At 41.9% G+C, this 24788-nt stretch overlaps 2 protein-coding genes across 12 annotated transcripts in view; both read left to right on the forward strand.

The window, feature by feature from the left end:
• Positions 1-2937: 2937 nt before the first annotated feature.
• Positions 2938-15225, forward strand: LOC146406102 (uncharacterized). Its single transcript, XM_084960238.1, has 4 exons — positions 2938-3005; positions 5503-6505; positions 8496-14716; positions 14778-15225. Exon 3 carries the CDS (start codon positions 11295-11297, stop codon positions 11931-11933), a length of 639 nt encoding a protein of 212 aa, XP_084816364.1. The 5' UTR covers positions 2938-3005; positions 5503-6505; positions 8496-11294; the 3' UTR covers positions 11934-14716; positions 14778-15225.
• The window catches only part of ANKRD6 (ankyrin repeat domain 6), a 208621-nt gene continuing 195316 nt past the window's right edge, over positions 11484-24788 (forward strand). For all 11 annotated transcript variants that reach the window (XR_014805855.1, XR_014805857.1, XR_014805856.1 and 8 more), the window contains exon 1: positions 11484-11656. The gene's annotated coding sequence lies outside the window, so the exon portion shown is untranslated. The remainder of the gene's footprint in view (positions 11657-24788) is intronic.

Below are 24788 nucleotides of genomic sequence, written 5' to 3' on the forward strand. Positions count from 1 at the left end.
AATAAACCTTCCTAAAGAGACAAAAGACCTATACCCTGAAAACTATAAGATGCTGATGAAGGAAATCGAAGATGACACAAACAGATGGAGTGATATACCATGCTCTTGGATCAGAAGAATCAATATTGTCAAAACGACTATTGTCAAAATGACAAGGCAATCTACAGATTCAATGCAATCCCTATCAAATCACCAATTGCATTTTTCACAGAACTAGAACAAAATATTTTAAAGTTTGTTTGGAAGCACAAAAGTCCCAGAATAGCCAAAGCAATCCTGAGAAAGAAAAATGTAGCTGAAGGAATCATGCTCCCTGACTTCAGACTATATTACAAAGCTATATTCATCAAAATAGTATGGTACTGGCACAAAGACAGAAATATAGATCAGAGGAACAGGATAGAAAGCCCAGAATTAAACCCATGCACCTACAGTCAACTAGTCTACAACAAAGGAGGCAAGAATATACAATGGAGAAAAGACAGTCCCTTCAATAAGTGGTGCTGGGAAAATTGAATAGCTACTTATAAGAATGAAATTAGAACACTCTCTAACACCATACACAAAAATAAACTCAAAATGGATTAAAGACCATATACTATATAAGACCAGATACCATAAAACTCTAAGAGGAAAACATAGGCCAAACACTCTCTGACTTAAACCACAGCAATATTTTCTCAGATCCACCTCCTAGAGTAATGACAATAAGAATAAAAATATACAAATGGGACTTAATTAAACTTAAAAGTTTCTGCACAGTAAAGGAAACCCTAAACAAAACGAAAAGACAGGAGTTCCTGTCGTGGCTCAGTGATTAATGAATCCAACTAGGAACCATGAGGTTGCGGGTTCGGTCCCTGCCCTTGCTCAGTGGGTTAAGGATCCAGCGTTGCCGTGAGCTGTGGTGTAGGTCACAGATGCGGCTCGGATCCTGCGTTGCTGTGGCTCTGGTGCAGGCCAGTGGCTACAGCTCCAATCAGACCCCTAGCCTGGGAACTTCCATATGCTGCGGGAGCAGCCCTAGAAAAGGCAAAAAGAAAAAAAAAAAGAAAAGACAACCCACAGAATGGGAGAAAAATATTTGCAACTGAAGCAACTGACAAGGGATTAATCTCCAAAATATATGAACACCTCCTGTAGCTCAATACCAAGAAAGCAAATAACCCCATCAAAAGATGGGCAGAAGATCTAAACAGACAATTCTCCAAAGAAGACATACATATGGCCAAAAAACACATGAAAAGATGTTCAGCATCACTATTAGAGAAATACAAATCAAAACTACTATGAGGTACCACCTTATACCAGCCAGAATGACCATCATCAAAGAGTCAACAAACAATAAATGCCACAGAGGGTGTGGAGAAAAGGGAACCCTCTTACGCTGTTGATGGGAATGTAAACTGGTGCAACCGCTATGGAAAATAGTATTGAGATGGCTCAAAAAACTAAAAATAGAATCCAGCAATCCCATATGATCCAGTAATCCCACTCCTGGCATCCATCTGGAGAAAACCATGACTGGAAAACATACATATACCTCAGAGCTCACTGCAGCACTGTATACAATAGCCAAGACATGGAAGCAACCTAAATGTCCATTGACAGAATGGATAAAGAACATGCGTTACATACACACATATGGAATATTACTCAGCCACAAAAAGGAATGAAATAATGGCATTTGCAGCAACATGGATAGACCTAGAAAGTATTATGCTACGTGAAGTTAGTCAGACAATGCGACACAAACATCATATGATATCACTTATACGTGGAATCTAAAAAAAAGGATACAATGAATTTATTTGCAGAACAGAAACAGACCCATAGATGCTGAAAAACTTATGGTTACCAAAGGAGACAGATTGTGGAATGGGGAGGAATAGACTGGAGGTTTAGGATGGAAATATTCTAAAACTGAGTTATGAGGATGGTTGTACAACTATAAATATAATAAAATTCATTGAACTAAAAACATAAATAAAATTTACCAAGATTTTCCATGAATAAGGCACTATTCCAAAATAATATTATCTTCATAATATTCCCATTAAGGAGTTCCCTTGTGGCACAGTGGATTAAGGATCTGGCATTTTCACTGCATCAGCTCAGGTCACTGCTGTGGCACACACATTCCTGGCCCCGGGAATTTCCCCATGGCATGGATATGGCAAGAAAAGAAAAGAAAAGAAAAGAGAAGAAAAGCTCTCTAACCAACAAAAGTTAGAAAACTACTTGTCATAATAAAACTGTTGATCATTATCACTCCTTTCATTAGGAACACAAATAGCAAGTGATTTAGTTCCCTTTCTGACATGTATGTCTCTGTTGTACTACATGCTAAGCTAAAGTATAACATGTTAATAATATTTTTGTTTAAAATTTGAATATTTTTTTTTTGTCTTTTCGAGGGCCACACCCACGGCATATGGAGGTTCCCAGGCTAGGGGTCCAATCGGAGCTATAGCTGCCGGCCTACACCAGAGCCACAGCAACACCAGATTCAAGCTGTGTCTGCAACCTACACCACAGCTCACAGCAATGCCGGATCCTTAACCCACTGAGTGAGGCCAGGGTTCAAACCCGCAACCTCATGGTTCCTAGTCGGATTCATTAACCACTGTGCCACGACAGGAACTCCTAAAATTTGAATTTTAAAGGCCACAATTTTGTGCCCTTATTTTAGTGAATTAATTTTTTTGCTGTTACAAATTAGATGCCTTGTGACAAGGAACATAAGAGCTCCTTAAAAGAGACCTGTACAATTTAGGCAGAATAATTGCAGGGGCAAGCAATTAAATACAGACAGCATCCTGCATCTTAGGATATTTTGAGACATCTGATGACATTGTGCCTGGTTCCTGGGATTCACATGCTGAAAGTCTTTTGGGCTTTCTTTTTCTTTTTTCATCTTTTTAGGGCTGTACTCGAGGCATATGGAAGTTTGCCGGCTAGGGGTCGAATCTGAGCTATAGCTGCCAGTCTATGCCACAGCCACAGTAATGCCAGATCTGTGCTGTGTCTGTGACCTATACCACAGCTCATGGCAATGCTGGATCCTTAACCCACTGAGCAAGGCCAGGGATCAAACCCGCATCCTCATGGATACTACTCAGGTTCATTACCGCTGAGGCACAGGAACTCCTGGGCTTTCTTTTAAAATATGTATTTCAAGCCATTAATTCTCTCTCTCTCTTTTTTTTTTTTTTTTTTTTTTTTTTTTTGTCTTTTTGCTATTTCTTTGGGCCGCTCCCACGGCATATGGAGGTTCCCAGGCTAGGGGTCGAATCGGAGCTGTAGCCGCTGGCCTACGCCAGAGCCACAGCAACGCGGGATCCGAGCCGCATCTGCAACCTACACCACAGCTCATGGCAACGCCGGATCATTAACCCACTGAGCAAGGGCAGGGACCGAACCCGCAACCTCATGGTTCCTAGTCGGATTCGTTAATCACTGCGCCACAACGGGAACTCCCATTAATTCTCTCTTGAAGCAAACAAAGGAAAGAGCTTCTACAGAATCTTGCGGGACTGCTGCTAATCCAGGAAAGCCAACCAAATTTTTCAAGAGGACAGATCAGAGTTTCTGGCTCTGCTAAGATGGTTGAAAACCTGATAAAATCATTTCCATTGATGCAAACCATCATTAAAGACAGTGTATTAAAATAATGTTTTGGGAGTTCCCATCATGGTTCAGCGGTAACGAACCCAACTAGGATCTATAAGGACACAGGTTCAATCCCTGACCTCACTCAGTGGGTTAAGGATCCTGAGTTGCTGTGAGCTGTGGTGTAGGTCACAGATGTGGCTCGGATCCCACATTGCTGTGGCTGTGGTGTAGGCCAGCAGCTTCAGCTCCAATCAGACCCCTAGCCTGGGAACTTCCATATGCCACAGGTGTGGCCCTAAAAAGCAAAAAAAAAAAAAAAAAAAAAAAAAGGCAAAATAATGCTTTGATATTTTAAAAACATGCATATGGCAAACAGTTAATCAGTATAAAAGAATGTCCAGTGAAATGTCGGGGTCTCTCCCTCCCCGACCTACAATCTCTGGGCTTCCCTTGCAGAGGGAAACACTGTTTTAAATGTACAAACACATTTGCTGCCTTTATAGAGACTTATATTTGATAATAACTTCATCTCTTTAATAATAGTCTATGAATATTTTTTATTTTTTATAGCCACCCCTATGGCACATGTTAGTTCCAAGGCTAGGTGTTGAATTGGAGCCACAGCTGCTGGCTTACACCACAGCCACAGCAACACCAGATCTGAGCTGCATCTGCAATCTACACCACAGCTTACAGCAACACTGGATCCTTAACCCACTGAGTAAGGCCAGGGATTGAACTCACATCCTCATGGACACTATGTTGTGTTCTTAACCCACTGAGCCACAATAGGAACTCTCCTTTGAATATTTTTTAAGTAAATATGCAGGGGATTAGATTTTTCAGGGCTGTGCTTTGATGGGAATAAACAGAGAGGGGCAAGGGAGTAAGTGGGGATGAGAAGCAGCGTGATTTTGATGGGGTTGCCAGAGAAGACTTCTGGAAGAAGGTGACATTTGAGTTGACTATGAGTAGGAGACAGCAAAATGAAAGTCACGGTGGAGAGATTCTCCTGGAAGGTATCACCATGTCGAAAAACCAAGGAGAAGTGAAAGGGCTTGGTGCTGGAGGAAGAAAATGTCATGTGATGAGAGGGGGGGAGTGGTAGGCATGAGGGACAGGTATTCTTTTCTGCCAGGTAGAGGCTGGCAGCTCCAGCTCTGATTCGACCCCCTAGCCCATGAACTTCCGTATGCTGCAAGTGTGGGCTTAAAAAGAAAAAAAAAATCTAAAAACAGAAAAGAAATAGAGGTACTAAACGCTCTACATGTCTGAAGATCAGTTTGAACTTAGCAACTCCTGTCTTGGCTGGGAGAATTACACTAACTTCAATGATACAAGAAAGCAGGTTCTCTAGGACAAATGACCTTATTAATCTGTAAGAGGAACTTCTCTAAGTAAAAAAGAAAAAGCCACACCTAGAACATGAAAATTGCAAAAGGAAAAAGCATATTGATAAAAGCAAATATACAATAAAGATAGTGAATCAACCACATAGAAAGCTAGTAGAAAGTCTGAAAGACAAAGTAGTAAAATCATCTATATTCACAAGAAGCAGTTAAGGGATACACAAAACAAACAGATGTAAAATATGATGTCAAAAACAGTAATCAGGGAGTTCCCGTCGTGGCGCAGTGGTTAACGAATCCGACTAGGAACCATGAGGTTGCGGGTTCGATCCCTGCCCTTGCTCAGTGGGTCAAGGTTCCGGCGTTGCCGTGAGCTGTGGTGTAGGTCGCAGACGCAGCTCGGATCCTGCGTTGCTGTGGCTCTGGTGTAGGCTGGCAGCTGCAGCTCCGATTAGACCCCTAGCCTGGGAACCTCCATATGCCGCGGGAGCGGCCCAAGAAATGGCAAAAAGACAAAAAAACAAAAAACAAAAAACAGTAATCATGAGGGGAGGGGAGTAAAAATGCAAGGATCTTAAAATGCATTTGAAATTAAGAGATCAGCAACTTAAAATAATAATAACAATAATAAAGACGATAGTATACATTGCTATCTATAAACCTAATGGTAACCATAAATCAAAAATCTGTAATAGACACACACACACACAAAAGAGAAAGACACTAAAGATAGTCATCAACTTACAAGGGAAGAGAACAGAATAAGAAGAAAGGAATAAGAAAAAAAAAACCACTATAAAAACAACCCCAAAACAATTAACGAAAGGGCAATAAGGGAGTTTTCAATGTGGTACAATGAGATCAGTGTCATCTCTGTAGCACCAGGACACAGGTTCAATCCCTGGCCCAGCAGAGTGGGTTAAAGGATCTGAGATTGCCACAGCTGCAGTGAAGGTTGCAACAGTGGATGGCTGGGATCTGATCCCCAGCCCAGGAATTCCATATGCTATGGGACAGCCAAAAAAAAAAAAAAAAAAAAAGGCAAAAAGTACTATACCTTCAATAATTACTTTAAATATGAGTGGACTAAATGCTCCAATCAAAAGGCATACAGTGACTGTATGGATATAAAACAAAGACCCATACATATATGCTGCCTACAAGACTCACTTCAGATCTAAAGACACACGCAGACTAATGAGGGGATTGAAAAAGGTATTCTCTGCAAATGGAAATCAAAAGAAACCCAGGGTATACTTATATCAGATGAAAAAGACTATAAAACAAAGATTGTTAAGAGAGACAAAGATATTCCATCCCAAAGCAGCAGAATACATATTTTTTCAAGTGCACGTGGAACATTCTCCAGGATAGATCAACATGCTAGGCTAGGCTGCAAAACAAATCTCATTAAGAAAACTGAAATCAAATCAAGCATCTTTTCTGACCACATGCTACAAGACTACAAATTAACTTACAAGAAAAAAACTGGGAGTTCCTGTCATGGTGCAGCAGAAACGAATCTGTCTAGGAACGATGAGGTTGCAGGTTTGATCCCTGGCCTCAGTGGGTTAAGGATCTGGCATTGCTGTGAGCTGTGGTGTAGGTCACAGATGCAGCTCGGATCTGGTATTGCTGTGGCTCTGGAGTAGGCCAGCAGCAGCAGCTCCAATTGAACCTCTAGCCTGGGAACCTCTATATGCTGCAGGTGCAGCCCTAAAAAGACAAAAAAAAAAAAAAAAAAAAAAAGAAAAAACTGCAGAAAACACAAACACATGGAGACTAAACAATATGTTACTAAACAACCAACAGATCTCTAAAGAAATCGAAGAAGTTTTTTAAAAACCTGGAGACAAATGAAAATGAAAACACAACAATCCAAAATCTATGGGATGAAGCAAAAGGAGTCAAATAGGGGAATTTATAGTGATACAAGCCTACCTCAGGAAACAAGAAAAAAACCCAAATGAACAACTTAACTTTTCACCTAAAGGAAGTAGAAAAAGAACAAAGAAAACCCAAAGTGAGTAAAAGGAAAGAAATCATAAAGTTCAGAGCAGAAATAAATGAAATACAGAGTAAAAACAATAGAAAAGAGTCATGAAACTAAGAGCTGCTCCTTTGAAAAGATAAACACAATTGATAAACCTTTAAGACAGACTCATCAAGAAAAAAAGCAAGAGGACTTAAATCAGTAAAATCAGAAATAAAAAAGTTACAACTGACACCATAAAAATACAAAGACTCATAAGAGATTACTAGAAACACTTATATACCAACAAAATGGACTAGCTAGAAGAAATGGACAAATTCCTAGAAGTGTACAATCTCCCAAGACTGAACCAAGAAGAAACAGAAAATATGAACAGACTGATTACCAGTACTGAAATTGCTTTTCTCTGTACTTATCACTTCATTCTTCTTTCTCTGCATGAATATTGGCTTTCTGTGCTTCTCCCAGCAGATGGCAGGATCTGGCTGCCCCACTTTTTTCAGTGTCAGTGATAGTGGGCTCAGGTTCTAGAAGCAGGCTACCTGGGTTCAAATCCTAGATCACAGGCTTCCCATCATGGCTCAGCGGAAACGAATCTGACTAGTAGCCATGAGGACGCAGACTCAATCCCTGGATCACTGCCTCAATCAGTGAGTTAAGGATCTGGAGTTGCCATGAGCTGTGGTATATGTCGCAGACACAGCTCAGATCTGGCATTGCTGTGGCTTTGGCATAGGCCAGTGGCTACAGCTCGCATTAGACCCCTAGCCTGGGAACTTGAGCTTCCATATACCTCAAGTATGGCCCTAAAAAGACCAAAAAAAAAAAAAAAAAAAAAAAAAAAACAAAAACCCAAAAAACAAAAACCCACTAAATAAACAAACAAAAACACAACCCCACAAATCCTAGCTCAGTGCTAACTAACTGTGTGACTTGGACCAAGAAACTTAACTTTTTAGGCCTCGATTTCCTCATCTCTAAACTGTTCATGATGTTATATATCTCAATAGGGTTGTAGGAAGAATTAAATCTATTAAACTCTGGATAATCATTTTTAAAGGTGAGCAACTATATAAGTTTTGGCTATTATTATCTTTGATTCCTAGGCAAGAAAATGTGGTTGAGTTTAGTGATTTCAGGGGTTAGGGATGGTGTCCAGGAGGAAGTTGGGCATGATTGTAATGGAATAGCATGAGGAGAACTCTTTGTGGTGATGGCTTAGTTCTGCATTCTGAGGGTGGTTACATGATGCTAAATCTGTAATAGGATTTCATAGAGCTATACACACACATTGCATCAATGTCAACATTTTGATATTGTTTCGATGTTTTAATGTTATACCACAGTATAGAATGGTATGTATATTGTACTATAGTTATATAAGCTATAAAACTGAGTAGAGTACACAGGACCTCTTCTATATTAAAATTTATATTTCAATTTCATATTTATTTTAAAGTACAGCTGATCTCTATGCTATGTTTGTAACTTGTGAATCTGTCAATATCTCAAAATAATACAAAATTTAAAGGTATAAGGTTGCAAAGTCAGAAATAAAATATCATTACTTGCAGGTATATTCAAAACTGAAGAATCAGAGTACCTGTCATGGCGCAGCAGAAATGAATCCTGGTAGGAACCATAAGGTTGCAGGTTCAATCCTTGGCCTCACTCAGTGGGTTAAGGATCCGGCATTGCTGTGAGCTGTGATGTAGGTCACAGACGCGGCTCAGATCTGATTTTGCTGTGGCTGTGGTACAGGCATCAGATCTGAGCCACAGTTGCAACCTAAGCCACAGATGTAGCAATGTCGGATCCTTAGCCCACTGTTCCGGGCTAGATCAAACCTGCACCCTAGCGCTCCCAAGATGCCACCGATCCTTTTGTACCATGGTAGGAACTCCTACAGATTACTAAAATTATTAGCAGATTTTAGCAATGTTGCTAGATATAAGATCAATTAACAAAGATATGTGCATTTTTCCTATTGACGAGAGTAGAAAATATGTTTTCAGGGAAGATATCATTTGCAATTACAACAGAAGATAAGGAAGAATAAATCTCAGAAAATGAAAAGTTGTAAAACTTTTGAGGTCATTAAGATTCAAAATGAATGGACAGACATGTCAAACATGTACACAGACAGGACATCTCAGTAGTATAAAAATGCCAATTCCTAGAGTTCCCTTTGTGGCTCAGCAGAACCAAATCTGACTAGTATCCATGAGGTCACAGGTTTGATCCCTGGCCTCGCTCAGTGGGTTAAGGATCCGGAGTTGCGGTGAGCTGTGGTGTAGGTTGTAAATGCAGCTGGGATCTGGCATTCAATGGCTGTGACATCATAGGCCAATGGCTACAGCTCCAATTCAACCCCTAGCCTGGGAACCTCCATATGCCATGGGTGTGGCCTTAAAAAGACCAAAAAAAAAAAAAAAAAAAGATGTCAGTGCTCCACATTGCAGTAGCAGCCAACAGTTTAGTTCTGGCTCCCATTACATGAGGGCTGCAGACTGCCTGTAGACATATTGGGCTCTGTGTGATTCCATGTGTCTTCTCATTCTTAGACTCCAGCTGAAGGAGCAGCCACACTTTGGGTTATGATAGTCTCATGCCAGAGGGCAAAAACTCAAGGGAGGGCAGGAGAAGCATATTTATAGCTTCCGTTCCGGCATGGTGTTGGTCAAGGCAAGTCATACAAACCCCATCCAAATCCTGAACCAGTGGGGCAGAGGAGTCTACACCAGTGTAGGAAAGCATGGCAATGATGGGAAAGGAACAAACTGTGAATGACTAATGCAATCCACTGCACAGATTCGTGTACTTCTAAGTCAAAATCCCAGTTTTTTCATGGAGCCCGACAAACTAATTGTAAAATGTCTATGGAGGAGTAAAGGGCTCAGAATACCTACCTTTATAAAGAGGAAAAAGTAAGTCAGGGTAGGATTTCCATAATCAGAAATAAAGATTTAACATAAAACCATAGATTTTCAGGTTGCATACGACCAGCACAGAGCTCTGGCTGTCTTACAATTAAATTAAAGGAGAAATGAATTTCAGATGGGATGTGAAAGGCAAAACTACATCTTTTAGAAGAAAATATGGAAGAATATTTTTATATCCTCAGGGTAGGAAGAATTCCTCAAATCACACAAAAAAAAAAAACAAGGGAAAAAAACCAAACATGACAAATTAAAAAAGAAAACAAGAATAGTTAGTAAACATTAAATATGAACCATTATACATACAATCGGAGAAGTAAAAACCACAGGCATAATAAGAAATCATTTCACACCCCCAGAAAAAACAAGTGCTGGCGAAGATGTGGAGCAAGGGGACTTTCATACATCGTTAATGGCAACTGATTTAGAAAACAGTTTGGCACTATCCAGTATATAAATTAGAACACACGCATACCTTAAGACCCAACAATTCCATTTCTAGATAAACAGCTTAAAAGCTCTTGCACACATGCCACACAAGAAATATTTAAGAATGTTCATAGCAACATTGTTTGCAGAACCAAAAACTGGAGCCAACCCAATGTCCAAAAGTAAACTGGATGAATAAATTGTGGTATCTTCTCACAACAAAATATTAAATAACTGAGAAATCCAATAGGTAAAGCTCAGAAACCACGCTAAGCGGAAAAAAAGTAAGTTGTACAGGAATTGTGCAGGCTGATTCCACTTACAAAAAAGTTTAAATCCGGCCACAAATTAACAGTGTGCTATTTAGGGATACATATAATTGGGGTAAGAGAATTATTAACATAAAATTCAGGAGTGTGGTTTCCTCTGAAGAAGGAGGCTAAGATCATGGAGGGGCACATGCTAGTTTCTTTGAGTGGAAGGCTTCATAAGGGCAGTTCCAGGGAATAATAGCAGGGCGGAGGCTGGCGGCTGCAGCTCCCATTTGACCCCTAGCCTGGGAACTTCCATATGCCGCCTGTGTGAGCTCCCTCCCCTCAAAAAAAGCCGGGGGGGGGGCGGGGGGGATGAACATATGAGTCAGAAATGTTCAATGCTTTTGCCTAGTTCATACGGGACGCTTCAGACAAACCACTGACAGACAAGGAATAAAGGAATAAAGGCTTCCTTTCTTCTCTCCAGCTTTCTAGTGAATCTGTATCTTTCACCACTGTTGTTCAGCTGCCACTGAGACATCCCAGTTAAGTGAACTATGAAAATGTTGAAATACTCACTCGGCCACAGGTTGAGGGACAGTTTCTCCTCCCAAATACCCTCTCCCTTCTATAAACCTCCCCTGCCCCGAAAACCGCACCCAACTGCATCCCGGTTCCTCCCTCTTTATAAGGAGGCCTCTCGCGGCGAGGGCTGATGGGGCAGCGGCCCAGTAGGGCGTGGGCTTCAGATCAAGGCCAGCCCCAGGGCCTTGGGGACCCCCACCTCCCCGCAGGCCGCTGCAGAGACCCAGCCGGCCGCTTCGGGGCGCTGCGGCCCCAGCCTAGGAGCGCGGGAGGGGCGGGGCTGAGGGCCGAGCCCGCGGCGGGCGCGGCAGGCTCGGCCACAGGTAACCTGCGGGAGCGAGGAGCGCAGCCCAGCGAGCGGCAGCAGGAGGCGGCGGCGCTGGGCGGCTCCGAGGCCCAGGGGCCGCCGGAGCCAGCGGGAGCCCGTCCGCTTCATCTCGCGTCGCCCCCTACCCTGTCGCCGGCCTCGGTCTCTGCGGCGCGGAGAGAAAGGTACCGTGTGACCTCGCCGGGTCCCTTCGAGACCCCTCTTAATCCGAGGACTTCCCCCCGCTACTCCGTCCCCCCCTTGGGGGGGGCTCTGATCAGGGGAGGACGATGTCGCGGTTGGGGGCGCCCCCAGTTCGCTGTCTGTTGGGGCAGGAGTCCCAGACAGAGCGCTTTGCCCCCTTTCCTGCGGCCTCCGGGAAAGCCAGACAAGAGAGGGTCCTTCCCCGGGCACCTCCCTTGTCGCTTTCCTTCAGTTGCCTCCCTCGAATGTAGAACTTAGGGGCGGGGGCAGAGAACTTTCTCGTCTTTGGCCACAGGTTGAGGGACGTCCCCCTCCTCCTTCTCCATTGAGCTCGAAGAGTTGGAACAAAGTGGTGGTGGTGGTGGTGGTAGGGGAAATCCCCAAGGTATTTCTCTCGGACGCAGAGGCTGGCGGTCTTCGGGCGTAAAAGAGGGACCCCTTTGGTCGCCTAGCGCCCCGGGTCACCCCTCGGCGTTCCGGGGCCTGCGGGCGGGCCTCAGAGTGGCCCGGCTCGGCTCGGACGCGCCAGCGGTCTGCCCTCCGCCCTCACCTCTGCGAGGACCGCGAAGTGGTGCAGGCACGGGAGCCTGGGGGGCTGTCCTGCCCTGGGGAGATCCGCTCTAGACGGAAATAAGCTCTATAAAGAGTTAGCAAGTGGCATCTCCCCGGGCTCCAGGAAGCGAGCACGTTGTTTGCTTTGAGTTCAGACGTCGTCTTACCACCGACACTTGTCTTGGGAATTTCAGTGCTGTGCTTCCGGTAGATTTGGGGGACCGGAGGGGAAGTGGAGTATTATCTGTGACCCAAGAGGAGCTTCAGTTTCCTAAAGCTGGCCGAGAATGTTTTCCCTGAGGCATGGTGAGATGGTTTAAGTGGTGGTTAAGAGGTTCCCTGGGGGGGTCATGAGATTGAGTCTTGATGCCAGTTGTTAGGTGTGTGACTTTGGAAAACCCACTTCTTTAAATCGCAGTTTTTAGCATTGTAACAAACTGTGTGTATTATACATAATTTGGTTGTATTGTGGGGGAAATTAAATGAAGTGATGCACGTGAAAAGCTTGGCATAGCGCTCTTGAACAGTTAGGGATCCTTTTTTTGTGAGCCTGTTGATGATATTCATTTGCCTTTAGGAGCCTATTAGGTCAATGTAAGTGGGAAGAAAACAAACACACCTGGGTCCATGGGTGGTCCCACTAGGTACTGATGGTCTCTGACTGTAGGTTTCCCATCCTTAAAATAGCAGTAGCAGGAGTTCTCTTCTGATGCAGCTGTTACAAAGATTAAGGATCTGGCATTGTCACTGCAGCTGCCTGGATTGCTGCTGTGGCGCCAGTTCGATCTCTGGCCCCAGAACTAACACATGCCCCAGGCCTGGCCAAAAACAACAGCAAAAAGATAGCATAGCAACCTGCTGTTATCACGCTGTAGTAGATAGGACTATACATGTTTATTCTCTATCATTCCTAGCATGTGCTTAGCATACAGTAAATGAAGAATTTTTTTAAATTAGGTATATAAATTAAAATTGGAAGATTTTTTTCTGCCTTCTAATCATAAAGAGGAGGGGAAAGGAATAAGAGACCAGAAAACAACTAGTTGCACATTTTGGGGAGGTGTAAAACAAGGGTGATAGCAAAATGCTAATTTGTTAACTCCTTGTTTGTTGGTGTCAGCATCAAAAATTAATCTTAATTTTCCTCTCAAAACTCATCAGCGTCTCTAGAGCCCTTTTAGATCTGACTAGGAACCATGAGGTTGGCAGGTTCGATCCGTGGCCTTGCTTGGTGGGTTAAGAATCCGGCGTGGCCATGAGCTGTGGTGTAGGTTGCAGACGTGGCTTGGATCTGGCATTGTTGTGGCTGTGGTGTAGGCCGGCAGCTGTAGTTTCAATTCAGCCCCTAGCCTGGGAACCTCCATATGCCTCAGGTGTGGCCCTAAAAAGCAAAAAAAATTAAAAAAAATTTTTAAAAGAATACATTCTTGTAAAAGACAACTTGTGATCCAACTCTGCTTGGAGAAAGACATGCCTTGACTCTTAAGGCCCTCCCATATAGTTCTAGTGCCTCCACTGTGAACTATATAATAGGTTTAGAAAGTATCAAACGAAGAAGCACACATTGAAGAATAGGAACAGAAGGCACACCTGGAATACCCTTACCCAGCTGAAAAACCAGTGCCTTCTCAGAACCCTGCAGTCTGAGCACTTCTCCCCATGGTACTCTACCTACTTCTCTTTCTCTCCCCAAGAAAGAACTAGTCTGGATTTTGTATTTATCTTTCCCTTGCTTTTCACACTTAATATCTTACATGAAAAACTCTGTGGAAGGGAGGTTTCCAAACAAGCATTTCATTCTTTTCTTTCTTTTTTTAAAATGGTTACAGCTGTAGCAGATGGATGTTCTCAGGCTAGGGTTGAATTGGAGCCACAGCTGAGGCCTGTGCCACAGCCACACTGGATCCGAGCCCCTTCTGCTTGCTGCAATGCTGAATCCTTAACCTGCTGAGTGAAGCCAGGGATGGAACCTGAATCTCCACATACAACATCAGGTCCTTACCTTCTAAGCCACAATGAGAACTCCCAAACAAACATTTCTGCAGTAACCTGGAGTTCCTGTAGAACTTAAAAGCAGGATATTGAGAGCAAGGTGCAAACCTCAAAAAAGCTGAAGGTATCAAAGTGCTTGGATGGGGCTGTCTCTGTCAAGGTCCCCCAGTCCCACTGGCACTTTCCTTGGCACAGGCTTTCCAGGGTGTGTTCTGTGTAGGCGAGGCCCAGTCTCTTCCAACATAGCTTGGAGGCTATAATTTTAAAAGATTTGCTTGAGTCTCTCAGAATTAGAAAAACAGTAATTTGTGTGCATGTGTTTCAGAAGTTTTAAAAAAGATACCAGTTATCCAGGGCACATTGTATGGGATTTGAAGGATTAAGCTGACTGAGAGTGACCTTTAGAAACAGTTTTAGGGAGTTCCCGTCATGGCTCAGTGGTTAACGAGTCCGACTAGGAACCGTGAGGTTGTGGGTTTGATCCCTGGCCTTGCTCAGTGGTTAACGAGTCTGACTAGGAACCGTGAGGTTGTGGGTTTGATCCCTGGCCTTGCTCAGTGGGTTAAGGATCCGGTGTTGCCATGAGCTGTGGTGTAGGTCACAGATGTGGCTCAGATCCGGAGTTGCTGTGGTTGTGGCATAGGCTGGCGGCTACAGCTCCGATTTGACCCCCAGCCTGGGAACCTCCATATGCTGTGGGAGTGTCCCTAGAAAAGGCAAAAAGACAATAAATAAATAAATAAAAACAGTTTTAGGAGTTCCTGTTGAGGCTCGGCAGTAACGAACCTGACTGGTATCCATGAGGATGCAGGTTTGATCCCTGGCCTCACTCAGTGGGTTAAGGATCCAGCGTTGCGTCTAAGTCTTGGCTCTGGTCTGGCGTTGCTGTGGCTGTGATGTAGGCCGGCAGCTACAGCTCCAGTTTGACCCCTAGCTGGGGGACCCCCATATGCCTTGGGTACAGCCCTAAAAATTAAATAAATGAATACATAAAAATAAAAAAAAAGTTTTAACCTAAATTCTTCTTTTCCTGGTTATAATATTTGTGTTAGGGACTTTATTTCTTTGGGCTGAATCACGGCTCTCCTCCAGTGAATCTTAGACAACTCTGTCACTTCTTGGTTAAGGCTAAGATTTTTAAACTTTGTTCGTGTCACCCTTAGTATCACAGTAATTTTTTCACAGTTCCCCTAAGTCTTATATACTTAGTAATAAGTTGCAAACAATATAATAAAATCCTCACAACATAGAAGCTGAAATAAATAATGCACATAAACTGAAAAAGAGAAAGAAATTTATATCATTCTTAAATAACCACAGTTACAAATGGGCTGTGTGATCTTGTGCTTCTTTTCAAACTTTGAGGTAAGATTGGATCCCAGTCTCATTTGTGATTCCACATTAATTTTTCTGCAGCATCTGTTTTTTATCATAGCAGCCTTTGGAAAACCCAGGTTTTGTAGAGATATGATGTCATTGATAAGAACGAAATGCAGTCTAATGTAGAAACTGTGAGCTACCTCCAGTTTGTAGGTTCAGCAGTGACCAATGCATTGAGTACACTATTTCCCTTGAAATTTTTGAGTATCCTAAGTTGACCCTGTGAATTTGCTACAGCTCCCTGCAGTGCACCGTTGGGGAATTGTTGCTCTATTGAAAAGTAAAACCCCCTTCCCAGGAGAGAATAGTTACTGAGGAAAGTGTCTTCCTGAAGCAGCATCAGGTACAACATAGTGATTCAGTATTTTTATAGAGGAGTTCCCATCATGGTTCAGCGGCAATGAACCTGAGTAGTATCCATGAGGACTCGGGTTCTATCCCTGGCTTAAGGATCCGATGTTATTGTGAGCTGTGGTGTAGGTCATAGATGCAGCTCAGATTCTGAGTGGCTGTGGCTGTGGCTGGAAGCTGTAGCTCTGATAGCCTAGGAACTTCCATATGCCATGGGTGCAACCCAAAAAAGACAAAAAAATATATATATATATTTATAGATAATATTCAGCATCTTATGGTTTTAGGGTGTAAAGTAGAAAACTGCATTGCAGATAATAAAATGTGAATTTAGCAAGAATGAATTGTTTTTTCCTTTCTGTCTGTAAGTCTTAAAATTGAGAGAATGTTGGAGCATCTGTTTAACTATTAGGATCTGAGTGCTTAGCTTTTTTTCAGCTTATATGCCATTTATAGTTATTATAAAATATTGGGTATAGTCCCCATGTATACAATATAGCCTTGTAGCTTATTTTAATAACTAATAGTTTGTACTTAGTGCTTTACCCCTATATTGCCTCTTCCCCCTTCCGTTTCCTCACTGGTAACTACTAGTTCTCTGTATCTGTGAAATCGGCTTTTTAAAATTACATTCACTAGTTTGTTGTATTTTTTAGATTCTTTATGTAAGTGATATATCATACAGTATTTGACTTTCTCTGTCTGACTTATTTCACTTAGCATAATGTCCTCCAAGTCCACCCATATGGCTGCAAATGGCAAAATTTTATTTATTTTTCTGGCCTAGCAGTATTCCACTATGTATATAGACTTTGTCTTCTTTATCTGTTCAACTGTTGATCAACACTTAGGTTGCTTCTTTAGCTTGGCAATTGTAAATAATGCTGCTATGAACATTGAGGTGCATGTATCTTTTCAAATTAGTGTTCTTGTATTTTTTGTATATATATCCAGGAGTGGAATTTCTGGTAGTTCTATTTTTGGCTTTTTGAGAAGCCTCCATACTGTTTTCCACAGTGGCTGCCCCAATTTATATTCCCACTGCCATTGTAGAAGGGTTCCCTTTTCTTCACATCCTTACCAGCATTTGTTATTTGAGTGGGGGTTTTTAAATATACTTTATTGGCAAAGTTTCTTTTCTTTCTTTCTTGTCTTGTCTTAACTCACTGAGCAAGGCCAGGGATTGAACCCACAACCTCATGGTTCCTAGTCGGATTCGTTAACCACTGCACCACGACGGGAACTCCTCTTTCTTTCTTTTTTAATTTCTACACTATTGGCACATGAAAGTTCCTAGGCCAGGGATTGAATTTGAGCTGTAGCTACAGAATAGCTTCGGCAACACCTGATCCTTTTAACCTACTCTCCCAGGCCAGGAACCAAACCCATGCCTCCACAGCAACTTGAGCTGCTGAATTTGGATTCTTAACCCACTGAGTGGGAACTCCCTATTTGTGTACATTTTGATGATAGCAATTCTGACAGGTGTGAGGTGATAATCTCATTGTGGTTTTGATTTGCATTTTTCTTATTATTAGTACTGTTGACCATCTTTGCATGTGCCTGTAGGCCATCTGGGAAATACTTAATATTTTCATCTAAAACTGGGAAAAGGGAAGTTCTTGTTGTGGCGCAGTGGAAATGAATCTGAGTAGGAACCATGAGGTTGCGGGTTTGATCCCTGGCCTGGCTCAGTGGGTTAAAGACCTGGCGTCGCCTCGAGCTTTGGTGTATATCCCAGACACCCGCTCGGATCCTGAGTTGCTATGGCTGTGACGTAGGCCGGTAGCTACAGCTCTGATTCGACCCCTAGCCTGGGAACCTACATATGCCATGGGTGTGGCCCTAGAAAAGGCAGAAAGACAAACAAAACTGGGAAAATATATGTAAGGTTTAAAACATTTAATTTAAATTTGGGAGTTTAGTGGTAGCTGAATGGACTTAATTTCTATATCACTGATTTATCCTCAGGTCAAGAATGGAGATTATGAGAAATATTTTTAAGATAGTAAAAAAAATTCTAAAAAAAAAAAAAAAAAAGTTGGGAGTTCCCATTGTGGCGCAGTGGAAATGAAGCTGACTAGTATCCATGAGGATGTGGGTTCAATCCCTGACCTTGCTTAGTGGGTTGGGGATCTGGTGTTGCCATGAGCTGTAGTGTAGGTCGGAGATGTGGCTTGGATCCTGTGTTGCTGTGGCTGTTACAAAGGCTGTCAGCTGCAGCTCCAATTTGACCCCTAGCCTGGTAACCTCCTTATGCTGTGGGTGTGGACCTAAAAAGCAAAAAAAAAAAAAAAAAAAAGTGAATTTGGAGTTACTGCTGTGGCACAGTGGGTTAAGGATCTGGTATTGCTGCAGCTGTGGCATAGGTTGAAGCTGTGGTTCAGAAATTCCATTCCTGGTCCAGGAATTTCATATACCTTGGGTGCAGCCAAAAAAAAAAAAAAAAAAAAATGAATTTAATGAAGCTATCGGCAAATATTCACCAAGAATGGAAGAAATAGCCCAAAGTAAACTTAGCCCCTGGTAACCACTTCTACTTTCTTTCTCTATCAGCTTGACTACTCTAGAGTCTCATATAAGTAGAATCACACAATTATTTGTTCTTTTGTGACTGGTTTATTTTGCTTACCGTAATGTCTTTGAGGTTCATGTGTTCTTTTTGCAACTTTCATGTAAGACTAATGCTGTTTTAAATAAAGTTAAAAAACCAAAACAAAACCCTGCATTGATGGTGCCTCACTCCTGGACTAAACCAAGGCACAGATGTTAGGGACAGAAGAGCCACAGAGTGACATTATCTCTCTTTCCCTCCTCCTTCTCCCCAGTCATAGGGGAAGAAATGCAAAAAAGAGCTATGCTCTCTCTTGTGTAGGGAAGAGTCTGCACTGTTTACTAATAGGTTCCTATATCAGCCTGAGGAGCAGCTATTTAATCTCCTACTAAAATAGAAGTTCTTAATCTGAGGTTCTTTGATGGGTTCAGATGCTATAGGAGCTCCTAGAATTTAAGTATTAAAGTATAAGTGAATGCTCTTATATATATTTGAGAGGGAAGACATTCCACAGCTTTCATCATATTCTCCAGTGGTCCCCTAATTAAAAAATGGTTAAGTAAGCACTACAAGAAAATACTGTTTACAAAGCTCTACCCACCCATAAGAGCCTCTTTCACATGCGTGTCTTAGCCCCTCTCAGTTTTCTGGCATATCTTCTGCCTTAACAGCCTCTAGAGGTTTTCTTTCTGTTCCAACCTGGGAGAAGTCTGAACAGTTCTTCTCCCTCAGAGCCTGCAGCCATTCTCTCCTGTATCCTACAAAGTCCAGGGCTTATTCCTAAAGGGCCAGAGGAACCCCAAAACGAACCATCTTGGAGTCCCCACTGGGCAGATGTGGAACTAGAATCTGTGTAGGACTCAGCCTCACAACTGTCTGTCCCTACCCTCCTTAGGCTCCAGAAGAACGGGAAGAAATAATGAAAAACCCATGAAGTGGTACCGAAGGACTGATGCTTAGCAGATTCTGTCTCAAGGAGTGCAAATCTAATTTTGAGATTTTTTTCTGTCATACACTTCATGTTTTAAATGTACTACAAATATATTACGCAATGCATTCTACCTTGTGGGGTATCCAGTGATTTTGGTGAGCTACTGTAGTTATATATTGTTATAAAATTTGTTAAGTATGTCACAATTTTTTTTTTTTTGTCTTTTTGCTATTTCTTTGGGCCGCTCCCGCGGCATATGGAGGTTCCCAGGCTAGGGATCTAATCGGAGCTGTAGCCACTGGCCTACGCCAGAGCCACAGCAACGCAGTATCCGAGCCGCGTCTGCAACCTACACCACAGCTCACGGCAACGCCGGATCGTTAACCCACTGAGCAAGGGCAGGGACCGAACCCGCAACCTCATGGTTCCTAGTCGGATTTGTTAACCACTGCGCCACGACGGGAACTCCTGTCACAATTTAATTAATAGAGCTCTCCAGTCATTCAGACTGGTTTTTAATTCATATGACTAGATACCATAAATGGGAAAAATTGGAGCTTGCAGGTTTTTCTTATGCATATGATTCCTCCATATTCGCATTCACCTTAGAAGCCCTTAAGTAAATCATGATTTGACTCATTTATCCAACTCAAATATATTCTGTTAAGGTAAGCTAACTGCTGTAACAAGCATCTCCACATCTCAGTGGCTTAATCCAATAAAAGTTAATTTCTAGCTCACACAAAATCCAAATGAGTTATTCCTGGTAGGGCAGCTGCTCTTCAAGTGGCTCAGAGATAAGGGGTTCTTCCATCTTGTTATACCACCATCTTTAACACGTGGTTTCCAGCATCACTGTAGGGGGGAAGAGAGTATGGAAGAGGCATACCAGATTAACTCCCTCCACTAGCAAGTGAAAACTCCACTCTGCTCACATTCCCCTGGCCAGAACCAGCTCAGAGCCCCATCTCAATTTATGGAGGCTGGGAAATACAGTCCCTGACTGAGCAGCTGCTTCTGAGCAATAATCGTTTACTTTGGAAGAGGCATAGAACTCTTTGGTAGATGAGTAGCTATCTTTTATATTAATATGCTAGTCTTTTAACTGTTCAATTCGTATGGTATATTTCTCACTTTCCAAACAGCTGTGTGTATATGAAATGCTATGTCTTCGTAGTATGAGGTATGGATGAGACCTTCATACAGGAAACAATTTTGTTGTAATTGTTGAGTATATAAAAATGGAATTAAAGGAGTTCCCATCGTGGTTAACTAATCCGACTAGGAACCATAAGGTTGTGGGTTCAATCCCTGGCCTCACTCAGTGGGTTAAGGATCCGGTGTTGCCCTGAGCTGTAGCGTAGGTTGCAGATGCAGCTCATATCCTTCATTGCTGTGGCTCTGGCGTAGGCCAGTGGCTACAGCTCCATTAGACACCTAGCCTGGGAACTTCCGTACGTATGCCATGGGTGAGGCCCCAAAAAGACAAAAAAAAAAAAAAAAAAAAAAAGGAATTAAGCCATCTAGGTTTGTACATTAGGGAACGAAGTTTGTTCAGAGTCATCCAACCACTTAGAGAATTGTACATTTGAAAAAGATGGAACAAAGGAAGATTAGCAAAGAACAAGAATATGCATGTTTTATGGGTTCATGAATGTTATCATAATAATGTAAAACTACTTCTAACTGCTGGCAGTAGGCAAGAATGAAATTTTTCCTTTTAAAAAACAGTCTTCACCATGAGATGTATTACACAATCATAAATGTATGTTTCAGTTTTACTTATTTGGTCTTAAAGGAAGCAAAAGTTAGGGCTCTTAATCTTATTTGCTGGAAGCCAGTTTGTTCCTAGGAGGGTGCCATTTTGCTATCCAGCATCTGACAGCTAGATGTGAAGACTAGTAAGGGATTAATAAAAGATCTTGTGAGGGATTTCCCTGGTAGTGCAGCAGGCAGAGATCTGGCATTGTCACTGCAATGGCTTGGGTCGCTGCTATGGCACAGGTTCAGTCTCTGACCTGGGAACTTCCACATGCTGTGGGTGAAGCCAAAAAAAAAAAAAAAAAATTGTTTGAAAGATCTCAGTACCTAGTTGGACTCATGGAGAAAATGGCCCACAGGTTAGGTCATTACACTAACTAAATGGGCATCTGCTTCACAGATACTGCATTGTTTACAAATTGAAGGTTTGTGGCAACCCTGTATCGAGCCAGTCCATCTGCATCATTTTTACAATGGAATTTGCTTATTTTGTGTCTGTCATGTTTGGTAGTTCCTGCAATATTTCAAAAACTTTTTCATTGTTATTATATTTGGTATGATGACCTTTGGTAGTGATCTTTGGTGTTGCAAAAAGATATGATTTACTCATATCTTGATGATGGTAAGCGTTTTTTAGCAATAAAGTATTTTAAAATAAAGATATGTACATTTTTAAGATAATGCTATTGCACACTTAATAGGGTAGTTAAAGTCTAGGGTAAATATAACTTTTATATATAATTGAAAACCAAAAGACTTGGGTGACTTGCTTTATTGCAATTATTGACTTTATTGTGCGTCTGGAACAAAACCCACAATATCTTCAGGGTCTGCCTGTAGTAATGGTTCATTGCTAGTTGAAATTGGGCTTTTCTACCTAAGGAAGAGGTCCAAATAATTAATATTTACCATCTTTTAAGTCCTAATTTTTAAAAAAGTTATATTTTATGCTGCTCATGTTGGAATTAAAGATTTACTAGACTAAAGGTCAGCAAGTTATAGCCATGGGCCCAAACTAGCCCACTTTCTGTTTTGTAAAGTTGCGTTAGAACACAGCAATACTCTGATGTACATAATGTCTATGGCTGCTTTCACATTCTCGTAGCAGAGTTGAGAAGTTGTCCCAGAGACCATATGGCCCACAATACCTAGTATATTTACCATCCCTTTACAGAAGACTTAAAACTAGTATAATTTGGTTTCTAGTGAGGATTTACTTAATCCTAGCCCACAGCTTGCCATCATAGTGAGGATAATAAAACCCACCAAAGTAGGTAAAGTAGATTTTAAATTAAGTGATCTTAGACAAGTTAGTAAATTTATCTTCTGGTTAGGTATCTGCTTATCTGTCTTCCAGTAGGCTACCTTAGACCAATCCGTTTTCAAATTATCCTGCCCAAGAATTATTGGAAAACTATTCAAATTCAAGAATGCCCTCCCTCATTCCTTAAATCCTGATTTGGCAGGTCTGGGGAGAGGCACGTGTAACAAGCACCCAGATTCTGATGTAGGTGGCCTGGACTTCAAGTATTTCAGACCCTTGTGGCAATTTGTCTTTGGGTCCTAAGAAATAGTTTCTCTGGCAGCTCCAGATAATGCTTCTGGTCTTGCTCAGAATCAAACCTTGCCTTCTTGGAACCAAGAGGAGAACGCCCAGAGGCATCAATCATCAACATTCTGAGCAAGTGCAGAGAGACCCGGCAGAGGGCATATTGTATAAATCAAATCATTCCCTGCCTGACCGCACCTAAACAGCCATCTGCTGCTTTCTTCCAAATAGAAAGAATGATAGGGAAGTTGGCACCGGGGCTTCGGAGAAAGTGACTGGTTTACATGGAGCTCTGAATACCTCTTGATGCTAAGAGAGAACCAATTAAAGCTAAAATTAGCGTGATGACCCTGAATGAGCTGTCTCCTTTAAAAAATCAAGATAAAAGTTAACAGCAGAAGGAGGTATCCTGAAGGGAAGAACCTAAGTCCAGGTGCTTTATAGATGCTTTAAGAACGGATGCTATTTAATTGTTTATAATTTCCTTAATCTCCAGAATGTATTATCCTGGGTTACATGATACTTAGTGAATGGCTTGCTCACTGAAGCCTTGTTTTCTTCCATTTGCTAGTCAAAAACTTTATAGTAAAGAGTTGCAGAACCAGTAATGAATAATAGCAATACCACCTGGCACTAGTTGGATTTTTATACAATATGGAAAAAAGTGAGAATCCCCCTCAAAAAAAACTTCCAAAAACAAACAAAAAAAAAAACTTGGGGGAGTTCCCGTGGTGGCTCAGTGGAAACGAATCTGACTAGTATCCATAAAGATCCGGGTCCATCCCTGGCCTTGATTAGTGGGTCGATGAGTGGTTTGGGGATCTGGTGTTGCTGTGAGCTGTAGTGTAATTCGCAGATGCGGCTTGGATCTGATGTTGCTGTAGCTGTGGTACAGGTCAGTGGCTGTGGTACAGGTTGGCAGCTGTAGCTCCCATTAGACCTCTAGCCTGGGAACCTCCATATGCCTCAGGTGCGGCCCTAAAGAGCAAAACAACAAAATAAAATTGAAAAATCAAAGAACCTCAAACTTTCAGTACTTAATGTAAGTGGAGCTGTGTTGCTGTTGAGAAGCAGTGTTTTAAAACTGAGAATCAGATACCTTTAAACATTTTCCAGCATTGTTACCCTGTTGAAATAAAATCTGGATGTTTGATTGGATGTAAGCCAGGGTATTTTGTACTTTGAAGTGTAAGTAAAGTAAACACTTTATCATCCAATGAAAGACTTACAGCTAATTGGATACCTTCCTGCTGGGAGATGTCTTGGGAAATTGATTTCAAAAACATATGCTAATAGAGGTTTAAAGAATCCTGTATAAGATTATCAAAGGATTCCTTTCCATAATGAGTTCCCTTAGACCCAGTATATTTAATATGTGATTGGAATTACTAATCGTTCAAAGTATATTCAAAGTATACCCTCTTTAAGGGAGCCCATCATTGCCAGGAAGGTAGGAATACCATTGGGAAACACACTCTCAAAATGTTCCTAAATAAATAGCCGTCTTCTACTTTTATTAAAATGATTATTTTTTTGGCCTGTGGAAGTTCCCCAGCCAGGTATTGAACCTGTGCCACAGCAGTGACTGAAGCCACTGTAGTCACAGCACCAGATCCTTAACCTGCTGCACCATAAGGGAACTCCTAAAATGATAGCTTTAGTTTGTTCCTTTTTCTCCCTTCCAAAAAAAAAAAAAAAATATGCAACAGGTCTGATTTATCTCTAGATACCAGAATTTCTTTCCTTCCTATTACTAAACCCCTGAGAAAGGCCATTTTTGTTTGTTTTTTGTTGTTGTTATTTTTTGTTTGTTGGTTGGTTGGTTTGGTTGCACCCATGGCGTATGCAAGTTCCCAGGCCAGGGATTGAATCTGAGCTGCAGCTGAGACCTATGCCACAGCTGTGACAATGCCGGATCCTTAACCTGCTGTGCTGTGGGGAAGAAAATAAGGCTTCTATCTTTAAAAGGCTAATTTGAAGAAAATAAGTCTTCTATCTTTAAAAACAGAATAATAAAACAGATTATTATTATTTTGTCTTTTC

Source organism: Sus scrofa, chromosome 1 (genome assembly GCF_054392235.1).
Source record: "Sus scrofa isolate SSC_HxYL_T2T_F1_AM1 chromosome 1, Sscrofa_HxYL_maternal_Yorkshire_Landrace_v2.0, whole genome shotgun sequence".
Taxonomy (NCBI): Eukaryota; Metazoa; Chordata; class Mammalia; order Artiodactyla; family Suidae; genus Sus; species Sus scrofa.